The sequence below is a fragment of the Xiphophorus hellerii genome, chromosome 17 (genome assembly GCF_003331165.1).
Source record: "Xiphophorus hellerii strain 12219 chromosome 17, Xiphophorus_hellerii-4.1, whole genome shotgun sequence".
Classification (NCBI taxonomy): Eukaryota; Metazoa; Chordata; class Actinopteri; order Cyprinodontiformes; family Poeciliidae; genus Xiphophorus; species Xiphophorus hellerii.
This window is the reverse complement of record NC_045688.1, coordinates 12,014,123-12,038,015: the sequence shown is the minus strand read 5'-3', so window position 1 is coordinate 12,038,015 and position 23,893 is coordinate 12,014,123. Positions and strand designations below refer to the sequence as shown.

At 39.4% G+C, this 23,893-nt stretch overlaps 1 protein-coding gene across 8 annotated transcripts in view; it reads right to left on the bottom strand.

Annotated features, from left to right (window-relative positions):
• tfec (transcription factor EC) overlaps positions 1 to 23,893 on the bottom strand; it is a 47,764-nt gene that overhangs the window by 4,203 nt on the left and 19,668 nt on the right. Inside the window, exons 1-5 of one of the 8 annotated variants that reach the window (XM_032590130.1) lie at positions 9,184 to 9,370; positions 4,936 to 5,190; positions 4,217 to 4,318; positions 1,100 to 1,220; positions 96 to 152 (exon numbers count right to left, since the gene is read on the bottom strand). In XM_032590130.1, the coding sequence (XP_032446021.1) occupies positions 96 to 152; positions 1,100 to 1,220; positions 4,217 to 4,318; positions 4,936 to 5,190; positions 9,184 to 9,240 (592 nt within the window). In that variant the 5' untranslated portion in view covers positions 9,241 to 9,370. Of the gene's footprint in view, positions 1 to 95; positions 153 to 1,099; positions 1,221 to 4,216; positions 4,319 to 4,935; positions 5,191 to 5,656; positions 8,527 to 8,547; positions 9,162 to 9,183; positions 9,371 to 23,893 lie in introns of those variants that run through there. The other 7 variants (XM_032590127.1, XM_032590129.1, XM_032590132.1 and 4 more) reach the window with 7 other exon arrangements.

Sequence of the window (23,893 nt, the reverse complement as noted above, 5' to 3'; positions counted from 1 at the left end):
ATACTTAAAAAAAATTCTGAGTTTGACAACAACTGGATTAGAAAATTACCAACTGAAGTCAGATAAAAAGGAAAAAGCCAAGTAAAGACACTTACTCAAATTATGATTGTCCTTTTTCTGTCTCTCTTTGGCCATAACCCGCGTGTCATGCTCTGTCAAAAAAAAAGAAAAATTAAATCACAGAGGGGAACAAATGGATTATCAATGCACACTAATTTAGAAGCTGAAAGACAACAGTCAAAAAACTCCATAAAAGGTCCAATCATAAAGTCAAACAATCAGTTTATTCTGAGGAAGTTCAGTGCTGAGGTCAGAATGGGAAGCTGTAGCCTCTTCTGCAGACATATATTTGACCTTCTTACACACATACAATGCCCCATTCATCCCCCTTGGCATGCCATGAAGCTCATTGTAAAAGAAAAAAAAAATTGTGACCACTTTTAGAGTACTCATTTCGCAATTAAGATAGTTTAGCCAATTCCATAATCTGTCCCGGAGAGAGACGAAACAAATGTGGTGGGGTCCATATTTGTATTCACATTCTTCCAAATTACATAATTAGGAACCTGAGATTGGATTTCTCAATTTGTCTCTGTTGATTCAATCAAGTCAATTTAGCATCTGTGTAACATCCCATTGTCCTCTGCGCCCACGTTCAAATGAAGCGGATTCTAATTTACTTATTTTCCCGTTCAGAGTGAAGCACTCTCCTGGCATCTTTTCTATTTTCTAAATCAATTAGGCTTTTTTTTTTAGCTTTATGCTTGAGATTAATATAACATTTCCAAAGGCTCCTCTCTTTGAGTTGGTCCTTCTTTTGAATAGTGATAAAAAACAAGAGTAGTTATTCAGGTAATGTGCAAGCTTAAGTACCTGACAGAAATAAACCCGACACACTCCATTTAATTTCAGGACTAAAGATTTGCCCGTATTTTTATTTTTATCTTTATGCCACCACAGGTGGCCTTGCAAAATGCAAATTACAATCTGTCCTTCTGCTAAAGGTTTCAAAGAATCTTCGTCGTTTCTTATCCTTTTTTTTCCTCATCTCACTCTTAGCGACTGGTTGCTAGCTCAGTCCCGTGGTATGAGTCCATACCTGTAAATTCCCTTTTAACAGTGAGCTTTGTGGTGTTAGATGTGGGACTCATTCCACCATTAGGGGGGTTCATACCTTGTTCACCCCCATAGACGTCCAGCATGCTGTTGCTGAGGGAGACCTGCAGCGGGGAGGAAGAAGCAAAAGGACGGATCAGTCAAAGGGGAAACGCATTTCACATTCACGCACTCAGCTTTCACACCTCAATAAAAGCTATAAGACAAATTGTTGTTCTTGGCTGCTCAATGGCTTTGTCTTGCATCGGCAGGAACAACAAGAGGCAAGCGGTATAATCAGAGAAGGTTGTCGTCCCGTCCAGAGCTTTGGATCTTGACTAAGCAGCAGGGGGTTGTGGTCCCTTGTCTGCCACAGCAGGGCAGGACAAACTGTGTGCTTCGCCATCCGCCCCAGACCTCAGTTGGGACGATGTTCAAGTTAACTGTTTATCTTGCATGACAAAGACAAAAGTCGCTGAAACAGAACTTGTTCATATAACCCTTACTGTTGACCTTCAACCCTAGCTTAAAACATCCTAAATTTCCGCATTTTGTCTCTTTTTTTCAGGTATTTCAACCCATTTTACTGTGAAACAGCCCTCTGTTCCTCAACCTTATTTTGAAATACTTGGTGTCACTGATCATTTATGGAAAGATGTTTAGTGCACAGGCTTTGAATATGAAACCTAAAAAACTAGGAAGACTACAACGGAAGAAAGGAGGACTGAAGAGAGGTACAGCTCAAAGAGGGTAATGAAGGAGGTACAAAATAAATAAAAGAATGGAATGGTACTAGGATTTGTGGAAAAAATGGAGGACAGAAGATGCAAAAAAGCACCAGGAAGGACAAGCAGAAACTAAATGTAAAATGAAGGAAAGGAGGTAGGATAGAAAGGTCAAAAAGTGGTTTGAAAAGAAAGAAACAAAGGAGGAAACTTTTAGACAGTGGGACAAAGAATAAGTGAAAATACAACTATTCTTGTGTACTTATATGTTCTTCTCCCATTCTTATCCAGACTTGGAAAATGGTGAAACTAAATTCCATACTTTTCTAGACTCTATGAATACTGCAGCTCACTAAAGTACAATTTGTCAACCTCCATTCATTTAAAACGGACCCTAAACACTGAGACGCTCTGTGTTCAAAAACAGCACGCCATCAGATGAAAGGCCTCTCTAGGTCAACGGCATGAACAGAGGCAAAACTGTTTTCCTATGGGGGCCTCTCATCCTCTCGGATAATAACGCCTTTTCACTGAGTCCAGACACGACACGATATACGGCACACTGGAACACGTGTGACTAATTCTCATTTGTGTATTTATGGCAGGAAAATCTCGCATAGGATCACCATGGATTCCAAGAAACGCACAGCCAATTTTAGCAATGCCACGTGCGTCAAATGTAACTACCAGTGAGCCAAACGTGGTAAGACTGGATGTCAAGTCAAGAGACAGGCTGGGGACTAAAAAGGAAGAGGCAAAACAGAACAGAAGAAAGAAGTACCATCAGATTTGTGTGAAGGGTTTGTAGGTATTGCCCTGCCAAAAATATTAAAAGCCCCTTCTGCTTTTTTTCCCCCATTTTGTCACTTTACAACCACAAATTTCAGTGCATTTTAATGGGATTGTATCCAATAAACCAACTCAAAGTAGTAGATGCATGGTTTACATTTTTACAAATTAAAATGTCAACATTTAGAGGTCTGTGTTCAGACCTCTAAATTTCCTATGTGGAGTATGTCGAATAATTAGTACATGTACTCCACCTGTGTTTTACTTAATCTCAGTTCAAATGCAGCTGAGAAAATTGTGAATGAACAGCATGACGAGGTCCAGGCAATGTTGGGAAGAACTTTGGAGGAGGGTTAGGTTATGCTGTGACACCTTGTATGGCAGAAAAGTAATCCTACAAATCAGCCTGAAAGCACTAGGCCCACATGTTAGTTAGCAGCATCATCATGTGTGGATGTTTTTCATTGGCAGGAACAGAAAAGCTGTCCTGATTTAATGCTAAGATTGTTGGAGTTAAATGCAAGACAGACGTGTAAGAAAACCTGTTGGAGACCGGAGTACTTTAGACTGGAGTAAATAGAAGATTTAGTTTTGCAAACCATGTCTCATTTTCCTTTTGCTTAATTAATATGCACCGCTTTTTTTAAAATTTAGAACAAACAAAATCCAATGAGGTCAGTGGTTGAAAATGGTAGGAATACTGTTATTCCAATGTAGATTCCTAAAAATATTGGACATTTAGAAGAAGAAGTAGGAGGAGGGTGAGGGAGGGGGGAAAACACGCATAAGAAAATGAAAAGATTACAACAATTCCCCCTCCCGCTTCTACTGTAATCACTCCGATCCCTCTCCCGTCCGTGTCCCAGAATGTGTTGACAAGGCGAAGCGAAGTGATGCATCATGCTGTATGACTAATTAGGATGAATTGATCCATTTAAGCATGGTATCATTTCTGAACAAGCCCACAGGGAGTGTATGCATTAGCCCGATCCGATGGCTCAGTAACTCTTTCCGACAAATTCCCTCGCTCAAACAAACCGACTCTTCCTTTTCTTCCCTCCTTCCCCTCCTCTGCTCCCTTATCTTTATCTCCCCCCTAATTCCTTCTGTTTAAGTACTTTATCTTTCTCTGTATGCATCTTTTTAATCTATGAGAATGTGCGACTCCCATCATCATTTTTTTTTTTATCCATTTGTGCTTGTTTGGTGTTGTGTCCCTCTACATGTCCGCCAAAGAAATACTTTCTGTTTTATAAGAACCTAATCTGCTTTGCTCAGCTTATTTGGTAAAATGGTAAATGTCCCTAAGCCTTTGTGAACTTTGACTCGTCTCTTGTCTTAATCTGACCTGAAAGCAGGTCAGGTCCCCTTTTTCCCAAGCTAGTCTAGCTTGCATGAATCCGTGTTTGGGTGGACTAACTTTGCTTTCAAGCAGTGCTTCTGCCTTTAAAAGAGAGAAATCTGTAGTCAAATAATGGGACCTAAATCTAACCACAGCTTTTGTTAGATTACAGCAGAAATGCATGCAAACCATAAGCAGCCTGAAGCATTCAAATCATGGTTAGTCCCTGGCCGTTGGAGCAGGACTTAAAGTGATTCATACTTACATTGCCTTGCATTATGATGTTAGGCTCCATGCAATCCAAGCCTCCATCATTGAAGCCGGATTCAAGACTAATTAGGTCATCAATAACTTCATCCATTGGAAACTAAAAGAAAACAGTCATTTCAGTGTATTAAGGGACAGTTTTGGGATGTTCGTGAACCGTCCACGTCTTTAGAGATCTGCAAATTCAAACCGTGAGTCGGTATAAAAACAGGGAGGCTAATTTAATAACAGTTTGTTTAGCGGCGTTTGCGGGAAATGCACATTATCTGTTAGCAAACTAGCTTCCCCCCCTTGAAAGAATGGGTACTCTCATCAGAGACTGCATGTCTGAAGTTATTGATGAGCTCATCAGGGGGAAAAAGGGGAGATCAGTGGTGGTAAAACTTTGTTTTAATGATTAGTTCCTCTCAGCACCAGGGTTCAAAACCAGTTCGGTTGATTGGCTATTCATCAAAAACAAAGAGCATGCTTTTTTGATTAGATAGGATTTACAGCTACGTAATATGTCTCACATCAATACAGCAGCCACGTATTTTGCTGGGAATGTGGGCTGTTGACAGGAAACGTCTCAGGGATATTGTGAAATCTCTGAAAATTATGACCTTGCTGCTGATGAGCATGCAAACCGACATTCTCTCTTTGTTCTGGTTTCCCTTTTAGGCACAATTTCAGTTCCATGTATTCCACATAATTTTTCTGTTTCTGTTTTCTTCTCACCTCGCCTTCGTGGTTGCCCATTGTCAGCAGGGTGACGGGGCTGTTGGGGCTGCTCCCGTCACTGACGGCGGGCATGTGTCCGTTCCTCATGATCGGCACGGTGGCCAGCGGCTGGCCAGGGGCGTGTGGATGCGGTACAGTGTGACCTGATCCGGTCGAAGAGGCCAGCTTGGAGCCCAGTGTCAGGTACTGCTTCCCAGGCTGGTTTTGGCTTTGATGAAGGTGGAACTTGGAGTTTTCCAGGTGGCTTTGTACCTGTTGAAACACACACACAAACGACAACAAAAATAATAGGCATTAGTTGAGTTTGTTACCTGTATGGAATGCTGGATCAAGATGCAAGTATTTGCACCTTTTTTTAAAAAACATTTTTGTACCTGGAAGGAATGACTAAAAACATGTTTACTGGAAGATTTTTGAAACAGCTGCAAAACTTAGTCATTCAGGACTGCCCAGCGTTACTCACAGCAACTTTACAGGATTATGGTTACATTTTAAAATGCGTCATGTTTAGGTGAAGTAAGATCTTACTCAAATCTTTTGTGATCTGTTTAATTGTTCCTCTACAACGTGAGTCAAAGTTTCAAAACTATACAGTTACCGTATTTAAGTCACTTGGGTTATTGTAAACCGGGTTTTAGAAACTAAATTTAAATTTAAATTTTAAAAATTTCCCAAAACTTTATTAAGTAACATTAAAAAAAAACATTCATATTCTTACTTTTGAAGCTCTGGTTGCGTCCCGCATTTTGTAGTAGCTGCAGTCACTTAAGTGTGGCATTCTTAGAAAAGCTGGTGATCCAGTAGGTCAGCTTTAGGGATCCAGGTCTGTTGCTACCACTCTCCTGTCAAACTACTGACTTCCCAGTGACTGGCTGTCCCTTCCAGTCCCCTAGCAGTGTTTTATAAATGGCCCTAAGTGAACTAATTAGCCCCACAGCTGGATGTAAGCCTTTATGTTGCGTAGCATGATAATCACTTCAAACGGCAGAGTGTTAGATCACTCAGAGTTTGATCACTGCAGGACGTCTGCCTGTAAGCAGCTATCGCTAATTCATCTGGACCGCCCCTTTTTCTGTCTGGCTGACCAATCGGCGGTCACTTCCCAAAGTCTTCTACTGCCTGCTTCAGGGGATGTGGCAGCACAATTGACTCTTGTTTCTCCAGTGGACGGTTTTAAATAACTTCTCTTAATGTCATTTTAAGCAAGCCTTTTTCATTCATTCACAGTTTTAAATGTAGATAATTAATCTTTAAAAGTTTCTCATAAAATAAGTGCAGTAAAGCTATTTTTAAGTCTTCGTTGCTGCAAAACTGCTCGTAGAAAATCTTATCGTAAATGGCTAATTCACTTACTTGTCTTGTTCTCACAGAGAACCTCAGTGTTGTAACTTGCTTTATTAGTTAATGGGCTGGCAAGGTATTTTGGTAGGCAACGCAGAGGTACACTTTACAAAGTTAGTGTTAAGTGACCAACAGAAATTTAGTCTGTTGCCCAAATTTCACTTACTGCATCTCGGATGAGAGAGTCATTTTTCCATGACCGACCAAAGTGAATCAATCAGAGCAGGAAAAAACATTTGAAAGCAAACCTCACTAGCATAGCAGGAGAGACTTCTGACCTTTCTGTCTACTCGACTGTTCAGGGAAGTGAAACCAATATTGAAAAGAAGAGATTTTTGTCTGTCCCTCAAATCATTGCGAAATGTTTAAAGCGCCTCACCCAACAAAGGAAATAAGAGAAAAGAAGTTTAGTTTTGATGGAAATAACTTTGACGCAGCTGTGGCATGTATCTAGAATGCTAACGACTTAAGATTAAACCACAGCAATGTAGTTATGTTTTATTTTCAAGAGTAACTTTTGTTATTATTCTCGAGTCTTTTAAAATGATCTGCTTCTTTTATTTACAAACGACATATGTCTCTGATATAATGAGCAGTGAATACATTTTGGAGATGTGGCTATTTGACTTTCTCACTTGTTCTGACAGTCACAGTAAAAGAAGTGCCAACTCAGGAAATGTGTACCAAGTGTCATTTCATTCCTGAATTGTTTATGTAGGTGCAGAAAATAGCAAATAGGATTAAACTACTCTAAAATATCTACCTCAGTTTTTGTAAATCCTGAATATATTACAATTTCAAGGAGTTTTAAATTCCTTAATATTTTCTGTTGAGCTTAAAAACAAAACCGATCCTTTCAGATGCTGGGTTATTAGCAGCAGCTTAGATTGCTCGTGCCTTCAGGTGCCTTTTCACATAAAAGCAAAGTCTGATTGGAAATACTTCAGATGTTTTGCGGTTTTATACGGGAAGACCATCGGTGGTGCACAGCCTCCAAATCTCATTTCTAGTTTAAATGATCGCCACGCTCTCTCTAAAGAATTCCATAAAACTAAGATTCTTTGATTGCAGTCATTTAAAGACAGAAGTTTGTTTTGGTTTTGGTCTTTTTTGACTAGTAATTCTCTTAATGCAGTGAGACAAACTAATGTTGTTCTAAATAAAACTAGACATAACATTTTAAACTACTGACCTATCCTTTGATGTTAAAAAAAAAAGCATAGCTTATTTTTTTAAAGCACCCAAAAGCTCCACATTAAATGCACCCAAACATATTTATTGCCCTTGTTAGCTGGAGTTGCTGGCCCCATTCACATAACTAAGAACAAACTCATCACAATACTGAACTTCTCAGTAGTAACTGAGAGCTCTTATATGTCTTTTCCCGGTCAAACAAGATGCTAGTTGTTAGCCAATCAACTTTTTTTTTTCTTTCTTTTCCCCGCAACGGATAGCAGGAGAGACGCCAAAGCCTCCACACACCGCATCTGCTGTGTGTGACAGCGGATTGTCCCGGTTTCACTTCAGCCCTCGCACTACTGTACATTCCGGAGACACGCTTGTTATCCACTTAAGGGAGACAATCTGATTAGATTCGAGCAGCAATGGCCGTTCAGTCACCAAGGCTGGCCATGACAATGGCAGGCCTGTGCAAGTGTGAAGTTGGACATACTAGGGAAAAATTATCAGTGCCTGCAAATGCATAGAGGAAGAGGGACGAGATAAGAATCTAATCAATCAAGGTTCAAGTTTGGGGATTGTTGCGGGTGTTTCAGACCATTCCGTTTTACTTACTTTTTTGGGATACAGACACCAGCACCTGCTCCAACAGTCGAGGCAGTGTTTGCAATTACAGGCAGGACAGAGGTCAGAGGTTCACTTTCAGTTTGCACACATTAGCTCCATTACAGCTGGCATGCAACCATTTCAGTGCAAATAAATTTTATAAATATTTTAGTAGAGTCTGACTCATTTTGAGTTGTTGTTTTTTTTGTTTGCCACTTTGCAGTTTTAAGCTTAACATGTAAACCTGCAAATCATGAAGAAATCAGATGCATCTTTCTACTTGATTTTCTTCTATGTTAGACATTTGGACACCTAAGAAAATGTCTGAATTGATTTTAGTAGTTCTGAATCAATTCATGCAAGCAACCAAACACGGCACCAGCTACAAATCACAACTACAGTTAAAAAGTACACGATGTGTAAAATAAAATAACATTATGCAACATCTGCAACACACATACAAGTGATCATTGTGTGATTTACCTCAAAGTTAAAGGTTGCACTTCTCGAAGTCCGCTCAGAAATCCTGCACTTAAAAAAGGGTTTTATAACTGTCATGCTCAAACCTCTCTTCTAATTGAAACGCTCTTGCCAAACCCAGTTTCAGTCTTGCCCAAGTTCTCCTTTCACTTCAGAAAAATCCAACACCTTATGAAACTTTGGGTGATGGTGACATTAGTTAGCTGTACAAATTGTGGACAAACCAAGTTAAGGGGTTTGGACTCATTTCTCCCACTGGGTTGATTCACGGCATTTTTCAGAAAACATTTAGGCACCATTCAGTGATCTTTCTATCTAAAATGAATGAAAGTGGAACAAAAAAAAAAGCCTCGTCAGTCATGCTGTCTGTGTTTTTGCTGAGCGTGTTTACCAGTAAATATCTGTAACCACACACCAGATTGTGAAATACGTGGTGAGATAAGAGGGGGAAAGGGAAAGGAAACTCTTTCCCCCTCTTCACAAAATTTGCATTCCATGGTGACCCTTCAGGTTTTTTTTTCTTTTTCCTACAAATGCACGTCAATCAAAAAAAGATAATTCATTCCACAACCTACCACACACCAACTTGTGATGTGGCAATTTAACTCCCTGGACAGAATCTAGGTCATTTGTCCCTACCTGTAGAAGCTGAATATCTGTCAAGGTGATCACTTGGACCACACAGCAACGGCTCATGGCTCTCCAAAGAGGCAGCGACTCCCACCAGAGAGGCTGCAGATTTGTTCAGGGGAGCAAACCGTCAATGCCACAGCTCTGTTTAGCACAGACACATGTGGACTGGAAGAGGAAGAAACAGAGAGGTGCAGCGGCCTCCTTCCTGAGCTTTTGCAGAAATATCGGAAAGGAAGGCATGACACATCAGCTTATTTAGGAGCCTCTTCCTGTGCGTGCCTGTGTGTTTTTTGGGCCGAAAAAGCCCTTACAGAGGCAAAAAAGTACTGATTGCGGCTTTGCTGGTTGAAGAATGTGCATGTGTGAAAGTAAAGTGAGTTGACAGAATGCGGGTTCCTGCTTGTGGATAGCTCTGCTTTCCGGTCTGCAGAACATCAAGTCCGTTTCAGCACTTTTTCCCGGGTTATCTCCATGACACCGACTTCCTTTGGATAGCCATTGAACCACAGCAGTTGCGGTTGTAACTGGAGAAATGCAATTTGGAAATCTGTATACGGTCAAATAACCTGCGCCAACACATATCTGTCCAGGAAAGATGAGGGAGCAAAATAAATTCCTTTTTTATTCCAATTTTTTTCTATTACATCTGCAATTGAAAAGATAGGAAGTAATGGAAGTATTCAAACATTACATTTTTTATAATACCTTATGGATCCATATTATGAATTTGTGACTTGCTGGATGTTACTTAAACTCTGGTCATACATGCATTCCAGTGTTTCAGGCCTGCAGTAACTTCTAACAATGTTTGTCAAGTGGAGTACTGAGTTTCCTAGCCATGAAGTGCTTCAGGTATCATATGGTCTCATTTGGGAAGAATAGCACAAGATCATCTGCATGCTCAACATTATCAAAGTATAATATGGAAATAAATGTTAGGCCCTGATTAAAAAAACATGCATGGGAAGACTTTTGAGAAACCTGGTAATTCTCCTTTTTTTTAATCTAATATTTTCCTGCTACATAAATTGAAGAAAATGACAGATGGGGATATTTAAATCTTAGCTTATTTGATTAATGACTTCTTGGACCTGTGTAGTGGTCTGATCTTACATGGGTCTAACTTCATTTAAACTGTAAACACACATGCAGCCTTATTTTTTGTCCCTTTCTTTATGCAAACCTGCCCTAAGACGTGGACTAGTGCACGGCCACCTGCATACTTTTGTACAATCCTGCCAATTCATAATAGGCAACTTGATATTTTTGTGTCTTTATATTGGCATTTGTAATATTTTAAAATGTTTATATGTATTTGATACAGCAATTTGGTGCTTCTGCACAATGAATTTCGATTCAGATTGTTAAATGATGTTGTTGCTCAGTGTTGTCCAATGCCGTTCTAGTATGCAAGAAGTGGTTGTTACTGATTAATGAAGAAAAAATGTGAAAAATCCTACTATCTACTCATTTTTTTTCCTGATTTGTGGTTTAAAAAAAAATAGGACTGCACTATCGCCTTTCAGCAAGAACAGAACCTGAGAGCTGTGTTATTGTTTAGTTTACCCCTCTACTGTATTCCAAGGGTGCGTCCATTGACAAAAAAGGCATATCCACACCTAAAAGGCATTTCTGTTTCAGTTATTACTGCAAATGGTATCTGGCCATTCCATATTTTGTGATACTCTGTGATAAAACCATCAGGATTAACTTGAGGACATCGAATGCAATAAGAGCAAATTGAATCAAAATGATTCAGTTGAATCTAAACTGTGGTGCTTTAAGAGGAAGTCGCCTTTCTGCTGTTTAATTGCAGTTTGTCCTGGGCGGGCTTGTAGAGGGTGATTTGATTACATAGAGAATGCCTGTCTTGATACAACTGTATATTTAGTCATCTTCGCTAGACTAAGTGAGATACTTCAGCATTATTTATGCAGCTGTGTCTAAATTATTTCACCGTAATTTCACACACGCTCAGCTTTTCATTATTGATGATTCATATAAATCAGCTCTGTTGATGCCCACACACAACAGAAGCTGTACTGCATTGTTTTGGGGGGGGTTTCTGGGGGGGCTTCTTCCTCTCTATTGCCCATGTGTGTATTTGTCTACTTTTTTTTGTTTATTTGATATCCTCTTTGTGTACAGTCTGGTAGATCTATCCAAATTCCTGGCTGGCCATTTTTGGCCCATCTTGGGGGCCAGCCACAAGTTGCCCACCTTTGTCAGTCCCCCTGCTCGGCATGTTTTAAACATCAGGGACTTCCTGTAAGAGCTGGCCTGCTTCTGAGACAACACTTCAAAGTGCAGCGCCAACATCTGAGGGCTGTTTTATCCTGCTAGAAAAGGAATGCATAATGGACACAGCTCCACTGCACTTTTAATGATTCCTCATATAAATTAAATATTACTGCTGTTTTAACTGGATTACACATGGAATTGTGTGTGTTGGCGTGCAAGTCGGTGTGTTCCCGTTACCTTGATGAAATATTGAATCTATGAAAATGGTTTTCAGTGGTGTTGTGAAAATAATTAAGATTCAAAATCAGCCTGCTTGCTGTAACGTGACGCAAAGGTACACTCATTTGGTCGTGATCATGTTTTATCCTTTGCTTTCATGAACACATTTATTGCAAAAATAAATAAATAAATAATCACATACTGTAAGACTTTAAGTCTTCAATATGTCAGGCTCAAGCATTTCTTTTGACAAAAGATAAAGAAGAGTTGTTGCTTAAATACCTTTACATGTTTTCTATGGTTGCAATCACAAACTATAGAAATAAACCTTGAATAAACTTTTCTGTACATTTATTCAAGGTGGTCTTGCAGAAAATAAGATTTTAACAATTCATTCATGCCACACATTTCGGGAACCTAACAGTTTCTAACAAATTCATGTAAATGAAGGCTGCTGCCTTTTCCGACTGTGTCCCTTGGTTGTACATATTAGGTGACAGGAGTCTATTTCTCTTGGACACTTTAAGATGGGATCAACAAGACAGAAATTTATTCAAATGTTTATTGTTGAGCAGGACAAATAGCTACTCATGTAAGCTTGTTAGTTTATAACCAGTATAGAACTGTGACAAACCAGGGTGATGTTAAGCCAGTACAACCTCTGCAGAGAATCTACTGTCATCTTGGAGTTGAGTCTCCATTGAAACTATTAGTAGCATTTACATGCTGACACATTCTTTGATCATTTACGTCTAAGATAAAGCAGAAAAAATCATTTTAAAAAATGCTGTAGATGGGTCTGGAATGATTAGCTGGCTAAGCACACCATTAGGTGGAGGATATGTGACACAAAGGGCATGTTTCTCTTCCAATGGCCTTAGAAACCTTGTGCATGGCATCATGAACTCCTTCAAATAACAAGGACATGTTAAATAAAAATCTGGGGACCTCTGCCATATACCTGGAAAGAAGTTAGCACTGGGTCTGACCACATCAGGATAATGGTACCTATGGAAAAATCAACACCGATGCCCTTCATCAGACAAAAATGTCCACTGAAGTCCTCAGGCATATATCCTGTTGCCGCCCCCTTAAAAGTAAAGAAATGTATAAATAAGGTACATTAATTTTAACTAAACCTATCTTTACTTGCATCTTACAGTAATTAAAGATTACCCTAAGATTTGCTCAGTTACTTGCATTTTGTACTAGTGACGACTGCCACATAAAGTTAAAAGAGAACGCCCGAAATGATAGGATACGGAGAGGAGAAAGGCAGATGCGGTGCGCTCTACCCCTCTCAGTCAGTACAGGGGAAATGCAATTAGTCAAAATGGAATAATATGATTTTTGCTGCTAAGTCCATGAGAGCACATTATTCTTTCTCAGTGCTCTGAAGAGGAGCTTGTTCACAAGAACACCTGAAACTCTGCAGATTTTCTGCACACATGCATGCATTGTTTTTGCGGATGCTCACCACTTCACAGAGACATAGTAAAGTTCAAGTTCTTCAGTTGTGCCACACCACTTAATATGCTCTCATGTCAGCAATAATCTGCCTTTAAGAATATTCTTTCTTGAGAATATACTTTGTGAACTGGCATCTATGATTGAAGATTTTTCTATATACTCGTATCATAACACTGAATGGTCACAGCCACAATTCATCCAGAACAACTGATTTACAATCATTGGGTATGGCAAAGACGTTCTACAAAATAATAGCGTGTTTGTATTTATTTCTCATACACAATGTTAACTTAGTGCTACTGTTGCTACTATTAACTCTGTGTGCTTTTTGTTTTTCTTTCCCATAGAAAGTATTTTTAGTCCTCCTCTCAGTTTAGCTGAATGAGCTGCTGACCATTTGTTCTTTTTTCCAATTTCACAGGTAGTACACCTGACAAATTGCTTCAGAGTTCAGCTGTGTGTCTTTCATGGCCAGCACTACTGACTGTGCTACTGCTACTATTAACTTTATGCACGCTTCTTGTTCTTTTTTCATTTACTTCAATTCTATAGAAAGTGGTTTTTGTTTTGTTTTTTCCTTGTGTCCGAATTCTTTCCTTTCAAACCACTAGACAGTAACAGCACTCAATATATATAGCTTGGTTTTCTTTCTTGTGAAAAAGGAGTGGGTCCTGTCCACTGCCGCCACATGCTTGCTCAGATTGACAGATTACCTCAAAGTTAATTATTTAATTTTGCAGTTAAATAATTAGAGAGAAAGACTGTAGTCTTTGAATAGATAACTGTTTACCAGTTGGTATTTTGTCAACAGAATTTGACTGTAGGCTACTGTAAAAAAAAATGTTTGGACTGTATTATACTGCATACTAAAAGATCTGCAGTATATCGACTGACTGAAGTGCAATGGAATGACTTGGAATGATTTCATCATTTCTATATGGAGCAAATTGGATTCTAGACAATTAGATGAACTAGATGGGGGGTTTTCCTATCAGAGTTTCTCGAGGTAAAATCTGTTGCAAATTAGTGTAATATTAAAATTGCATTTTAATTGAACAGGACTAGTTTCTTAACTTCCAAGGAAACATGTACAGTTAAAAGCCTTGCCTCCACCACACTCTATTGTGTTTACATTGGGGATAGCTTACAAACCATAAACTTTAACCCTTTTTTTGTGCCTTTGCAACATTTAACTTGTTTAAAATGTCTTTGAGAAAATCTTAAAGGACCAAAACCACAAAATCTAACACTAATTATATAGAAATCTGTTTCTAGTAGTTCGGAAATAAGAATGGCATCCTTGACCCTCACTGTCCAGTGAATCGAAACAGGATAGACCAGTGTTTAGGATTGCTTTTCCAAACGATGCCAAGAAGCTGCTCTATGGACTATCTTTAATCTCTCTCTTTGGCAGTCAGTGAAAAGGAGCCACAGAGAGCTCCAACTATCGCTTTTTCAATTGAGTCTTATTAAAATTATGCACATGATCGATTGCAAGACAGTTGCAGCCCAGCAAGCAAAAGGATTCGTAAAGCCTAGGATAAAGAAACCTTTTACAGTGTTTCAGAAGAGGGTAAAGGCTTGAAAGTATTGCCTTGCTGATCTTTTATTTCTGTTATCTTATATATCTTTAAGTACAAGTAGCATCTAAAAATTATGACTGAAACCGAAGTGTAAGTGTCTCTCTGCAGGAAAGGTTAGCATGCAGGTGAATGAACAGTCAAACTCTTTGACATTTCTCTGAAAAACAAAATTTAGAATTACTTTACTCAAACAACCCGATGATTATAAAAATGATTATAGGAAAAAACACTGATTACTAGAGAATAATTTTTAACCCAATTACTGGACAGATCTATTTAGTGTTTAGTACTTGGTATGAAAAATTAGGCCTTATGTAACATCAGGCAGATTTAGACAGTTAATACTTATGACCTTTGATGGTATCAGACTTGAAAACTCTAGTAATTCTACTAACAATGGTTTGTTTTGTAGTCCAGTTTGGTAGTTCAAATTGTGTGGCCTTCATATCTATTTTTAGATTGTATTCTTTCTTTTGTGGTTAGCATCTCAATTGCAGCAGCTAGATGAAAAACATTTGAATTCTGGTGATCTTCTAATATGCAAGATTTTATTTGATTGCCTGAGGCCTAACATTTGTAGTTGCAGTAGAACTATGCATGGATATGTGTGCAATTTTCCGTAAAAAAGGAAAAAGATGTCAAAGGTAATAAACGATAATAAACATGAATTAGAGACTTTCCAAAAAAATTCAGAGCAGCCAAGGCCCTGACTACAATACTATAAATGTATATTTTTTAAATGATTTGTACCTCTGTTAAAGAAAATGCAACCATTCAAACTACATTAAAAAACTGCAAGAAAAATGCTACAATACTCACTTCTGGAGTGGGAAGCAAAAGCATAAAATGCAAACAAAACTCACAAAACTATCTTTGACACAGCATTTTCAGTGTTTGAACAAAGAGATGACCCCTGGAGAGAAGTTATATGTGTATGAACATACTGACAACACTCACCGACCACTTATACAACTTGGTAGTCCTGAGTTGGCCTTAGAATTGGGTGAATTCTTGTTGGCATACATTCAACATTGTGTCATAAACATTCCTCAATGATACAGTCCACATTAGCATGATAGTATCACAAAGCTGCTTGAAATATGTTGGGGTTGGGTAGGAGTGGGGGGTGCATCGGCGATACAAATCTTTTCTCCCACTACATCTCAAAACTGCTTGAATTGAAATCTGGTGATTGAGAAGGAAGTACGTATGTTGAGTACGTTGAACTCAACGTCATGCTCAAGAAACTCGCTTCCAACAAGTTGAGTTTTTGTGTCATGGTGCATTCTTCTGTTTGTAGTAACCGTCGGGAGTTCGGCTCAAAGAAACAGGTGGTAATGGTCTGCGACAATACACAGGTTGGTAGAGAAGGACCCCCTCATGCCATTACATCACCAAAACATGCCTGGACCACTGACAGAGGTCAGGGTGGATCTGTGCTTTCATGCTTATGCCCAATTCTCCTCCGAAACCACATCACAGCATTATCGTACAGAAAACTGCTCGCTTGATATTTTCTCTGTTTTAATTTTCTGTAAATCTAAGAAATGGTTGATCTTCTTGGACTGTGAAAGTCCAAGAAGAAAGTCCAAGAAGATCAGCGGTTTGTAAAAAAAAAAAAACAACAAACAAACAACAAAAAACTGACAAGCATATCTGACAGTCATGGTTACTCTCTTACCAAAATGACCATGGATGTCTGCTAAACAGAGCTCTTCACAGTAGCTCCTCACACTTTTTGAAGTCTAACATGGAACTGTAGGGAAGAACGTACTGTCTCTGACCAGTATGAAGTGCTTTGGCTGCCCAGTTTTGCAGAGATCTGTTCAAAAGCTTTCGGTGGACATATGATGATTAGTAACTCTCTTTGCTCCCCCCCCCCCCCCCCCCCCCCCCCCCCCCCCCCCCCCACCCTCCCACCCCAACCCTTCTCATTTTCTTTAACTTGATTGTTGGAAATTAAATAATGCAATAGCTGTTTAATAAGAACTAAGCAGAAAATTAAATCAACCCTGACCTTACCCGAGCTTATAATATATGGGTTGTGCTGAGGACAAAGATCTATTTGTCCGACTCGTCTGGCTATCTTTGTGCCCCTTCCATTTGAACGAGCGAGCCGCTGAGATGGAGGGGAGGAGTGCCGGGTGCTTCTCTTACCAGCATGTGAGGAAGAAGAACAAGAAAAGGGCAAAATGCAACCAGCAGCATCCAGCTCCGATCAGATACTTCACTGCATGTAAACCCAACTATATAGAAAGTTATGACCAAAGCTGGAGTAATGGTAACAGTCAAAAGTTTGGCCATGTACTAGCAGCCCATACTGAGACAGAATCTCTGGGTGTTTGGAATGTAAGTTATCAATTGTCTCAAAAAATACGAAAAGAAAAATAATTTATTAGGGAAAACAGACGCTCAGGATGTTTGAAAGGCAAATGCCTCTTTCTGCAACATCTTTCCCATCACACCTGATCTGATTTTCATGAATGTTCCCCAGAGGTAATGGACGCCTACACAGAGCATGCCAATATTCCCTCTTTTATTGTTTTTTAATGCCATTCATCCATCCATCCATTTTCTTCCTCTTATCCGGGGTCGGGTCGCGGGGACAGCTTATGAAGGGAGACCCAGACTTCCCTCTCCCCAGCCACTTGTTCCAGCTCTTCCGGGGGAATCCCAAGGCATTCCCAGGCCAGCTGGGAAACATAGTCTCTTCAGCGTGTCCTGGGTCTTCCCCGGGGCCTCCTCCCGGTGGGACGTGCCCCGAACACCTCACCAGGGAGGCGTCCAGGAGGCATCCTCACCAGATGCCTGAGCCACCTCAACTGGCTCCTCTCAATGTGAAGGAGCAGCGGCTCTACTCTGAGTCCCTCCCGGATTGCCAAGCTACTTACCCTATCTCTAAGGGAGAGCCCAGACACCTTACGGAGAAAACCCATTTCGGCCGCTTGTATCCGCGATCTCGTTCTTTTGGTCATGACCCAAAGCCCATGACCATAGATGAGGGTGGGAACGTAGATCGACCAGTAAATCGAGAGCTTCGCTTTTTTAAATGCTCTTGTTTATTTTCCTGTTTCTATTTTATTATAATTATTTGATCATCATTGGTTTTGCCAGTTACCATTTCTTTATCAGGCTTCTTGCTAGTACTTCCTAAATTGAGTAATTAGTTGCGCCTGAGTTCAATTTGTTTCTTCCATAATTTAGCATCTGCCTGTTTCAAATGTGACAAAGGCCGTGAGTCCTTTCCTGTTCTCAAACTTCTGCATGCATTTAAACTATTTGCCAGCAGTCTAATGAAAATTAAACATCATTTGACCTGCCGTGTATTTGAGCTTCTTCTCTTGAGGTCACTCCAAAATGTCCTGGAGGAAGTCAAATGAAGTTGTTATTCTCACAGATCCCGTCCCAAAATCTCCAAAATATGATTTTTTATTTATTTTTTACTTTCACAAGCGAAAAATGTTTAGTCTTAATCTACCTGTATGTCACATTTTCTGTGATGGAATAATCTTTGTTTGCTAATTTAGAAATTAAGCAAGTATGGAAATAGTCCATGATTGTACTTAAACCTTAAAAATGTTTAGAAAGTTAAACCTAGAATGTGAAACTGTTACTTTAGTGAATAAAATAATTGTGTTACTGTTAACATCCCCATCCATAAATTATGTCTAGTACAAAATATTGTAAACGGTTGTTCTCTGTCCTGTGTAAAAGTGTTTTTTTTCTCTTATTAATATCTCTCTAGTGTTACCCCAAGTCTGCCTTGGATTGGTTAATAAGTCCCTCATGACGACTCTTTCCCAAAAAGCACATGCTGTCAGGTAGAGCTGAGACCAATCAGAAAACCCAACAAAACACCTTTTCCAGACTCAATCAGGCTCATTTGGATCCAGTTGTGACAAATGTTCTGGTCCAAATTGTACATTTGTCCATTGTTTCTGTGAAGCTTTAGGTCTCTTCCTCCAATCCCCTATGATTTGTGCGGCATCACTTAGTAACTTTGCTATAAAAATCCGTGTAGTGTCCAGCTAATCAAAATACCTGCGTCAGAATTAAAAGCATTTCTTGATATAGTTTAGCATAGCTAACTCATGGTGCAGAGTTAACTGTTACACATGAAATTTTAAAAAAAGAAAATCTGGGGCTTTGAGAATTTCTTGTTTTCATATGAGCTGTGCTCGAGTTCATGCGTGGCGTTAAATTGTGCTCTAATCGCTAGCATCCCATTTATCTGCTGTATATGCATATAAGAGCACAGTCACGTAGTCAGATGAGCAACAAAACATCAGCAGGTCAAGTGATATTTCTGTAAAACCACAGATACATTCTGTGACCTGAACTATATTAATTGTCCACTTCAGACACAATAGCGCGTCAGATTCCCGACATGCTCGTCAGTGTGAAATTCTTCTCAAACATTTCAATAGGATTACTTAACAAAGGAAGCATAAAATTAACAGCGATCATCCAGAGGTCCTGCCTGTGCAATGCCGAGAGCGAGAAACACACACTGAAGCATTTAACTCCATGAATGCTGCGAACTCTACAGATGACCAAAGGAAACACACGTCTACAAAATATCTAAGTCATAAACCAAAACTTTAAGTAAAATCCATGGTTTGCAAGAAAGTATACTTTAGCAAAAATAAAAAATAGAAAACCTCTCCTTAATTCATCTGAACGACATGTAATATCAAAAAAATTCATTTTAATTCCCTTCTGCAAAGATTTTAAATATAGTAACCAAGATGGCAACATAGCCTCATTGATACCTTAGCCACCACTTGCTATGTGTCATAATGTATAAGGATATAGAAACTACAAAATTTTCCCCATAGAAAATAGTTTGAATGAACTCTCCCCTTTAAAATATCTTTTGAATTGTTTGTGGAAGGTTTTTCACTTTGTTCCTAGAAATCTCTTCTGTCACATGAAAGCAAAGAAAGCATGCAGAAACGCGGTAGGAACTATGCCACGCCTGTAGTCGGAGCTGCAACTTTGCAAAGAAAATGCATGGGGAGATTTTCAGCACCTACAAACACCACTTTTGTGGAAAATCAAAAGGCCAAAGCAGGTAAAATAATATTAATAAAAACCCCACTAAATCTTTGTGTATTCGCATCATGCTCTCTACAGAATAATCATCTCCATACACGATTTTGCTCTCGCTATTGCCCCTTTTGAAGTCTGTTTTGCATAACTCACTGATCTATAAGCTTAAACACCTTTCTGTGAAGTTTCCACAATGACAGAACTCAGTGAAAAACGGAAAGTGACCATGAAATATGATTAATAAATAATTTATGAACTCCTGATCACTTTTATGTCACTGTACCCACAGAGAGGCAGTACATAATGCGCCCATGAAAAGTTACTTTCTATGGGCATCAGATAAATTCCGAATGTTTACAATCTTGATGAAACTTTATTTGGTAAAACATGTTCCATGCAGTAACCTGCAGAAGTTTTCACACCCTTTTAACTTCTCCGTATTTTCGCAGTTCACAGCCATGAACTTCTATAGTTATAGGGATTTTGTGTGATAGACAGACCAACACAAAGCACCAGGTAATTGTGAAGTTTAAGTAAAATGTGTATGTGTTATTTGAATTTATTTTCAATTAAACATCAAATAAATTGTGCATTTTTATTCATCCATGTTTTAAATAAAGCATTTTAGAGGTATGTCATCAGTTTTACACATATAGAAACGAGCATTTTTGCCTGTCTTTGTGTGTGTTTTTTTTATATTTTTCCGAAATATCTCAAACTCGGCAAGGTTTTAAACTCCTGCCAAAACTTCTTAAAGATTCAGATCTTCACTTATATTTCTATCACAATATAGAAATAAACCACTCCATGTAGCTCTGGCTGTGTGTTCAAGGTTGTCGTCACGCTGCAGTTCTCAGTGTTTTACAGCCTTCAGCAGGTTTTCTTCAACATCTTTTCATACATGCTGAAGAAAAAATATCCCCACAGCCTGTTGCTGCCACTACCATGTTCCTCTATCAGACTGTAAATTGTTTGCATGTTCAGGTTTGGTCTCTTCAAAAGAAACTGACAGATTTTCCACCTAAGCCATGAATTACTGCAACTCCTGTAAAGTCAATTTTTTTTTTAACACTTCTGTCCTAATATCTTTGGCAAACAGTATGATGGGTAGATATACCACCAGCAGCAGCAGCATGTTTTCTCTACATTAGGGGAGAAATAAGTAAGAATGTAGAAAATGGGTGGCACAACAGGCCACATCTGGTTCCAAACATATGAAACAATCATAGTAAAAATTTTACAACTTCACACCGAGCATAATAATAACAAATCAGGTGAAAAACTTTAAAAAATCATATATGTAATTGTCCTTTCGCTTCAAAAGTTATTCACCAGTCTGCATTTGTTTATCACACAAGATCCCAACAAAAGACACTAACATTTGTCGTTGACAAAACGTGAAACGTTTCCATTGGTGCATTGTAGCAAGGCTCAGAAATCGAAATAGTCATGAGAATTTACTTTGGATGTAACTTCAGATCAGTACACAGATCTATCCTAAACTTAGAAGCAGGGACTTGCACAACTACTACAGCAGATATTCAGTTTTCCTGGTTAATTTACTTCTCCCTCCGTCTCACTTCCTTCCAACTCTTTCCCTCTCTTCCTGTTCGTCTCTTGTCATGCGCATGGCGTCCCTCTTATGAAAATGCTCCGTTGCTAAGCCACCTGTCCAAGCTAATGCTAATGACAGACGACACCCTCGCAATCCCGAGGCCAAAAATGTACCATTAATAGGAGTATTTAAAAAGAAATGTTTCAGCTGAAGTGGTTCTCACAGGTATGGGAAATGTTTGGTGCAGAAATTAGAGAATTAATAATACAGAGAAGACTGCGGTGGAGTCAGCAAAGAGGATGTGGCTGAAATGCTTCGGCGTGTAATAAGATGAAATGTCTGTTCTGCCAGAATCACGTGTTGTGGGCAGACAGAGTTACAGTGATTGAGTTAGCTCTCTCCGCTTTTTCTGCACTCTTTCATGTTTTATCTCATTGTGCGAGTGGGCGTATTTTTGCTCTGGTTCTCAAACAGATCAAGACTCTTTTTTTTTATTATTTTTAAATTACACTTGTGACATGGACTTAATGAACAATGAATAACTCGTAGTTAACCACTAAATGTATCGCTTCCCACAGGTTCTTCCAAATCTCAAAACAAGCAATGCGATTTGTTTCATTTTTGATTCATGCCAGTATTTGTAAAATTAATGAATAAAGTATAAGCGGAAGAAGATGGATGGATGGATGGATGAATAAAGTATTAAAAAAAAGGATTAAAGTGAATCAAATTCACATTTTTCAGCCACTAATATCTTCTTCTTTTTTTTTTTTTTGCAACATATAATCAAGTTATTAAGCTTCCTTCAGAATTATCTAATGCAAGGTCGCCCTTATGCCATAAACAACCAAATGGTCACAGCAATACAAGCAAGACAATTGTTTGCAAATCTGATTAAGAAGCAACAGAAATGTCGAGCGATAATTCATGATATCGATTCGATTTTGTTTTGCACGGCTCATGATTTTAACACGGCGATCCTGGTTTGATGATCGCCATAGATGCACCAATCTGTCGCGGTACGCCGCCGCGTCATCATTTGACCGTCTGATTGTTCTGCAGTAAAGTCAGAGACAGACGAGTCAAGAGACCGACTGCTTTTCACTCCGACAGTCGCAGGTAAAGGTGTGCGCCGCTTCCACTCACCTGTCCGTACCAGGTATACTCCAGCATCGTGGCGACGGCCGCAGCGCTCGCTCGACCGGCGAACTCGCGAAAAGGCGCCGCGCACTTCTCGGCTCTCGTGCGGCAGACAAATAAATTGGGAAAGAAGGAAAAACAAAATCACGGCCCGTTGCTCTCCTCACAGCGCAGTTGCACAACTGTTAGTTTTCCCCGGGTGGAATCGCTGCTGTCAGGGCTTTTGGATCTTGGGTAGGGGGGGCCGAGCCGGCAAAAGATACGCTATTTCACACACATTTTGTACACATGGGCTGGCACCCTTTGCTCACACACACCTCTGACTCTCCTGTTGAATTTTGGCACTCCCAGGGGCTTACGACCTGTTGATAATGAACCTGAACCCATTATTTTGAGTCAATGAATTGAAAGAAATAGGGCAAGGAATGAAAGCCACAGGGCCAATTAACAGCATTCTTTGATGTATTACCCTTGCTCACCACTCAGGCAGACTGCTCTGCGCCTTTTGTCTTTATCCCCTCTGTTATTCATTAATTATTCTGAGCAGGGTCAGAGTTCGTGTGGATAATTGTGCAGAGCGTCTCTCTTTGAGGATGGCAAAAGATTCGCCCAAACGCTGACATTCCCCCCAACTGTGCCCAGCCACCTTGAATTATGCCAATTATTCCAATTCTTTGATTTTTTTTCTCTTACCCTCCTCCTTCTCTCTGTTATATGATTGCATTCTTCTTTTCCACCTCCTTCCTGTCCTTTCAGCTCAGCGTACAGCTCAGTTTCTAGCGCACACTCACAAATATGTTATTGTATTTGTGTGTTCTAGCTTTTCAGGTGGCGAGTCAAGGTCTTGTCAGGTTGATCTCCAGCCGTTTATTACATTATTATTAGTTGTTCTTTCAACTTTTTAGGCTTTTCAGCCGTTTTACTTCTCCAGTTTGACTTGGGGGAAATTCACTTGTCGTCTTTAGGATTTGGCAGAGGAAGGGAACTTGCTGATTTTTCCCAAAATATCAACTCGTCCCTTTAACAAAAGGAGGCTTTCTTCTTCTCCCTGGATATTAATTGGTTGATATGATTCACTCAGGCCTTTCCATAGGTCCACTGATAAGAGCAGTAGTGAAAATTAGCCCTGATGAAGACAAACCAAAGGGATGGCTTGCAACAAGTGGTGATTTTTCTAACAAAAATCACGTGTGTTGTGTGCAGATAAAGTTACCGTGATTGAGTTAAGGGAGCTTGATCTGATCTTTCTTGATTTTACAAATTCTGCATGTGAGCAGAGTAATTTCACCAGGATTCTTATGGCATAATTTTTCCTTTAGAGGTGAATTATGTTACAAAAAAAAATCAGAAGAGACAAAAGAATGTAAGAAGTTTAGAAATAAATAATACACCAGTATTTAGCTTCTGATTCAGATTAACTTTGAGTTCATATGTTTTGTTTCCTTTTGGGATTCAA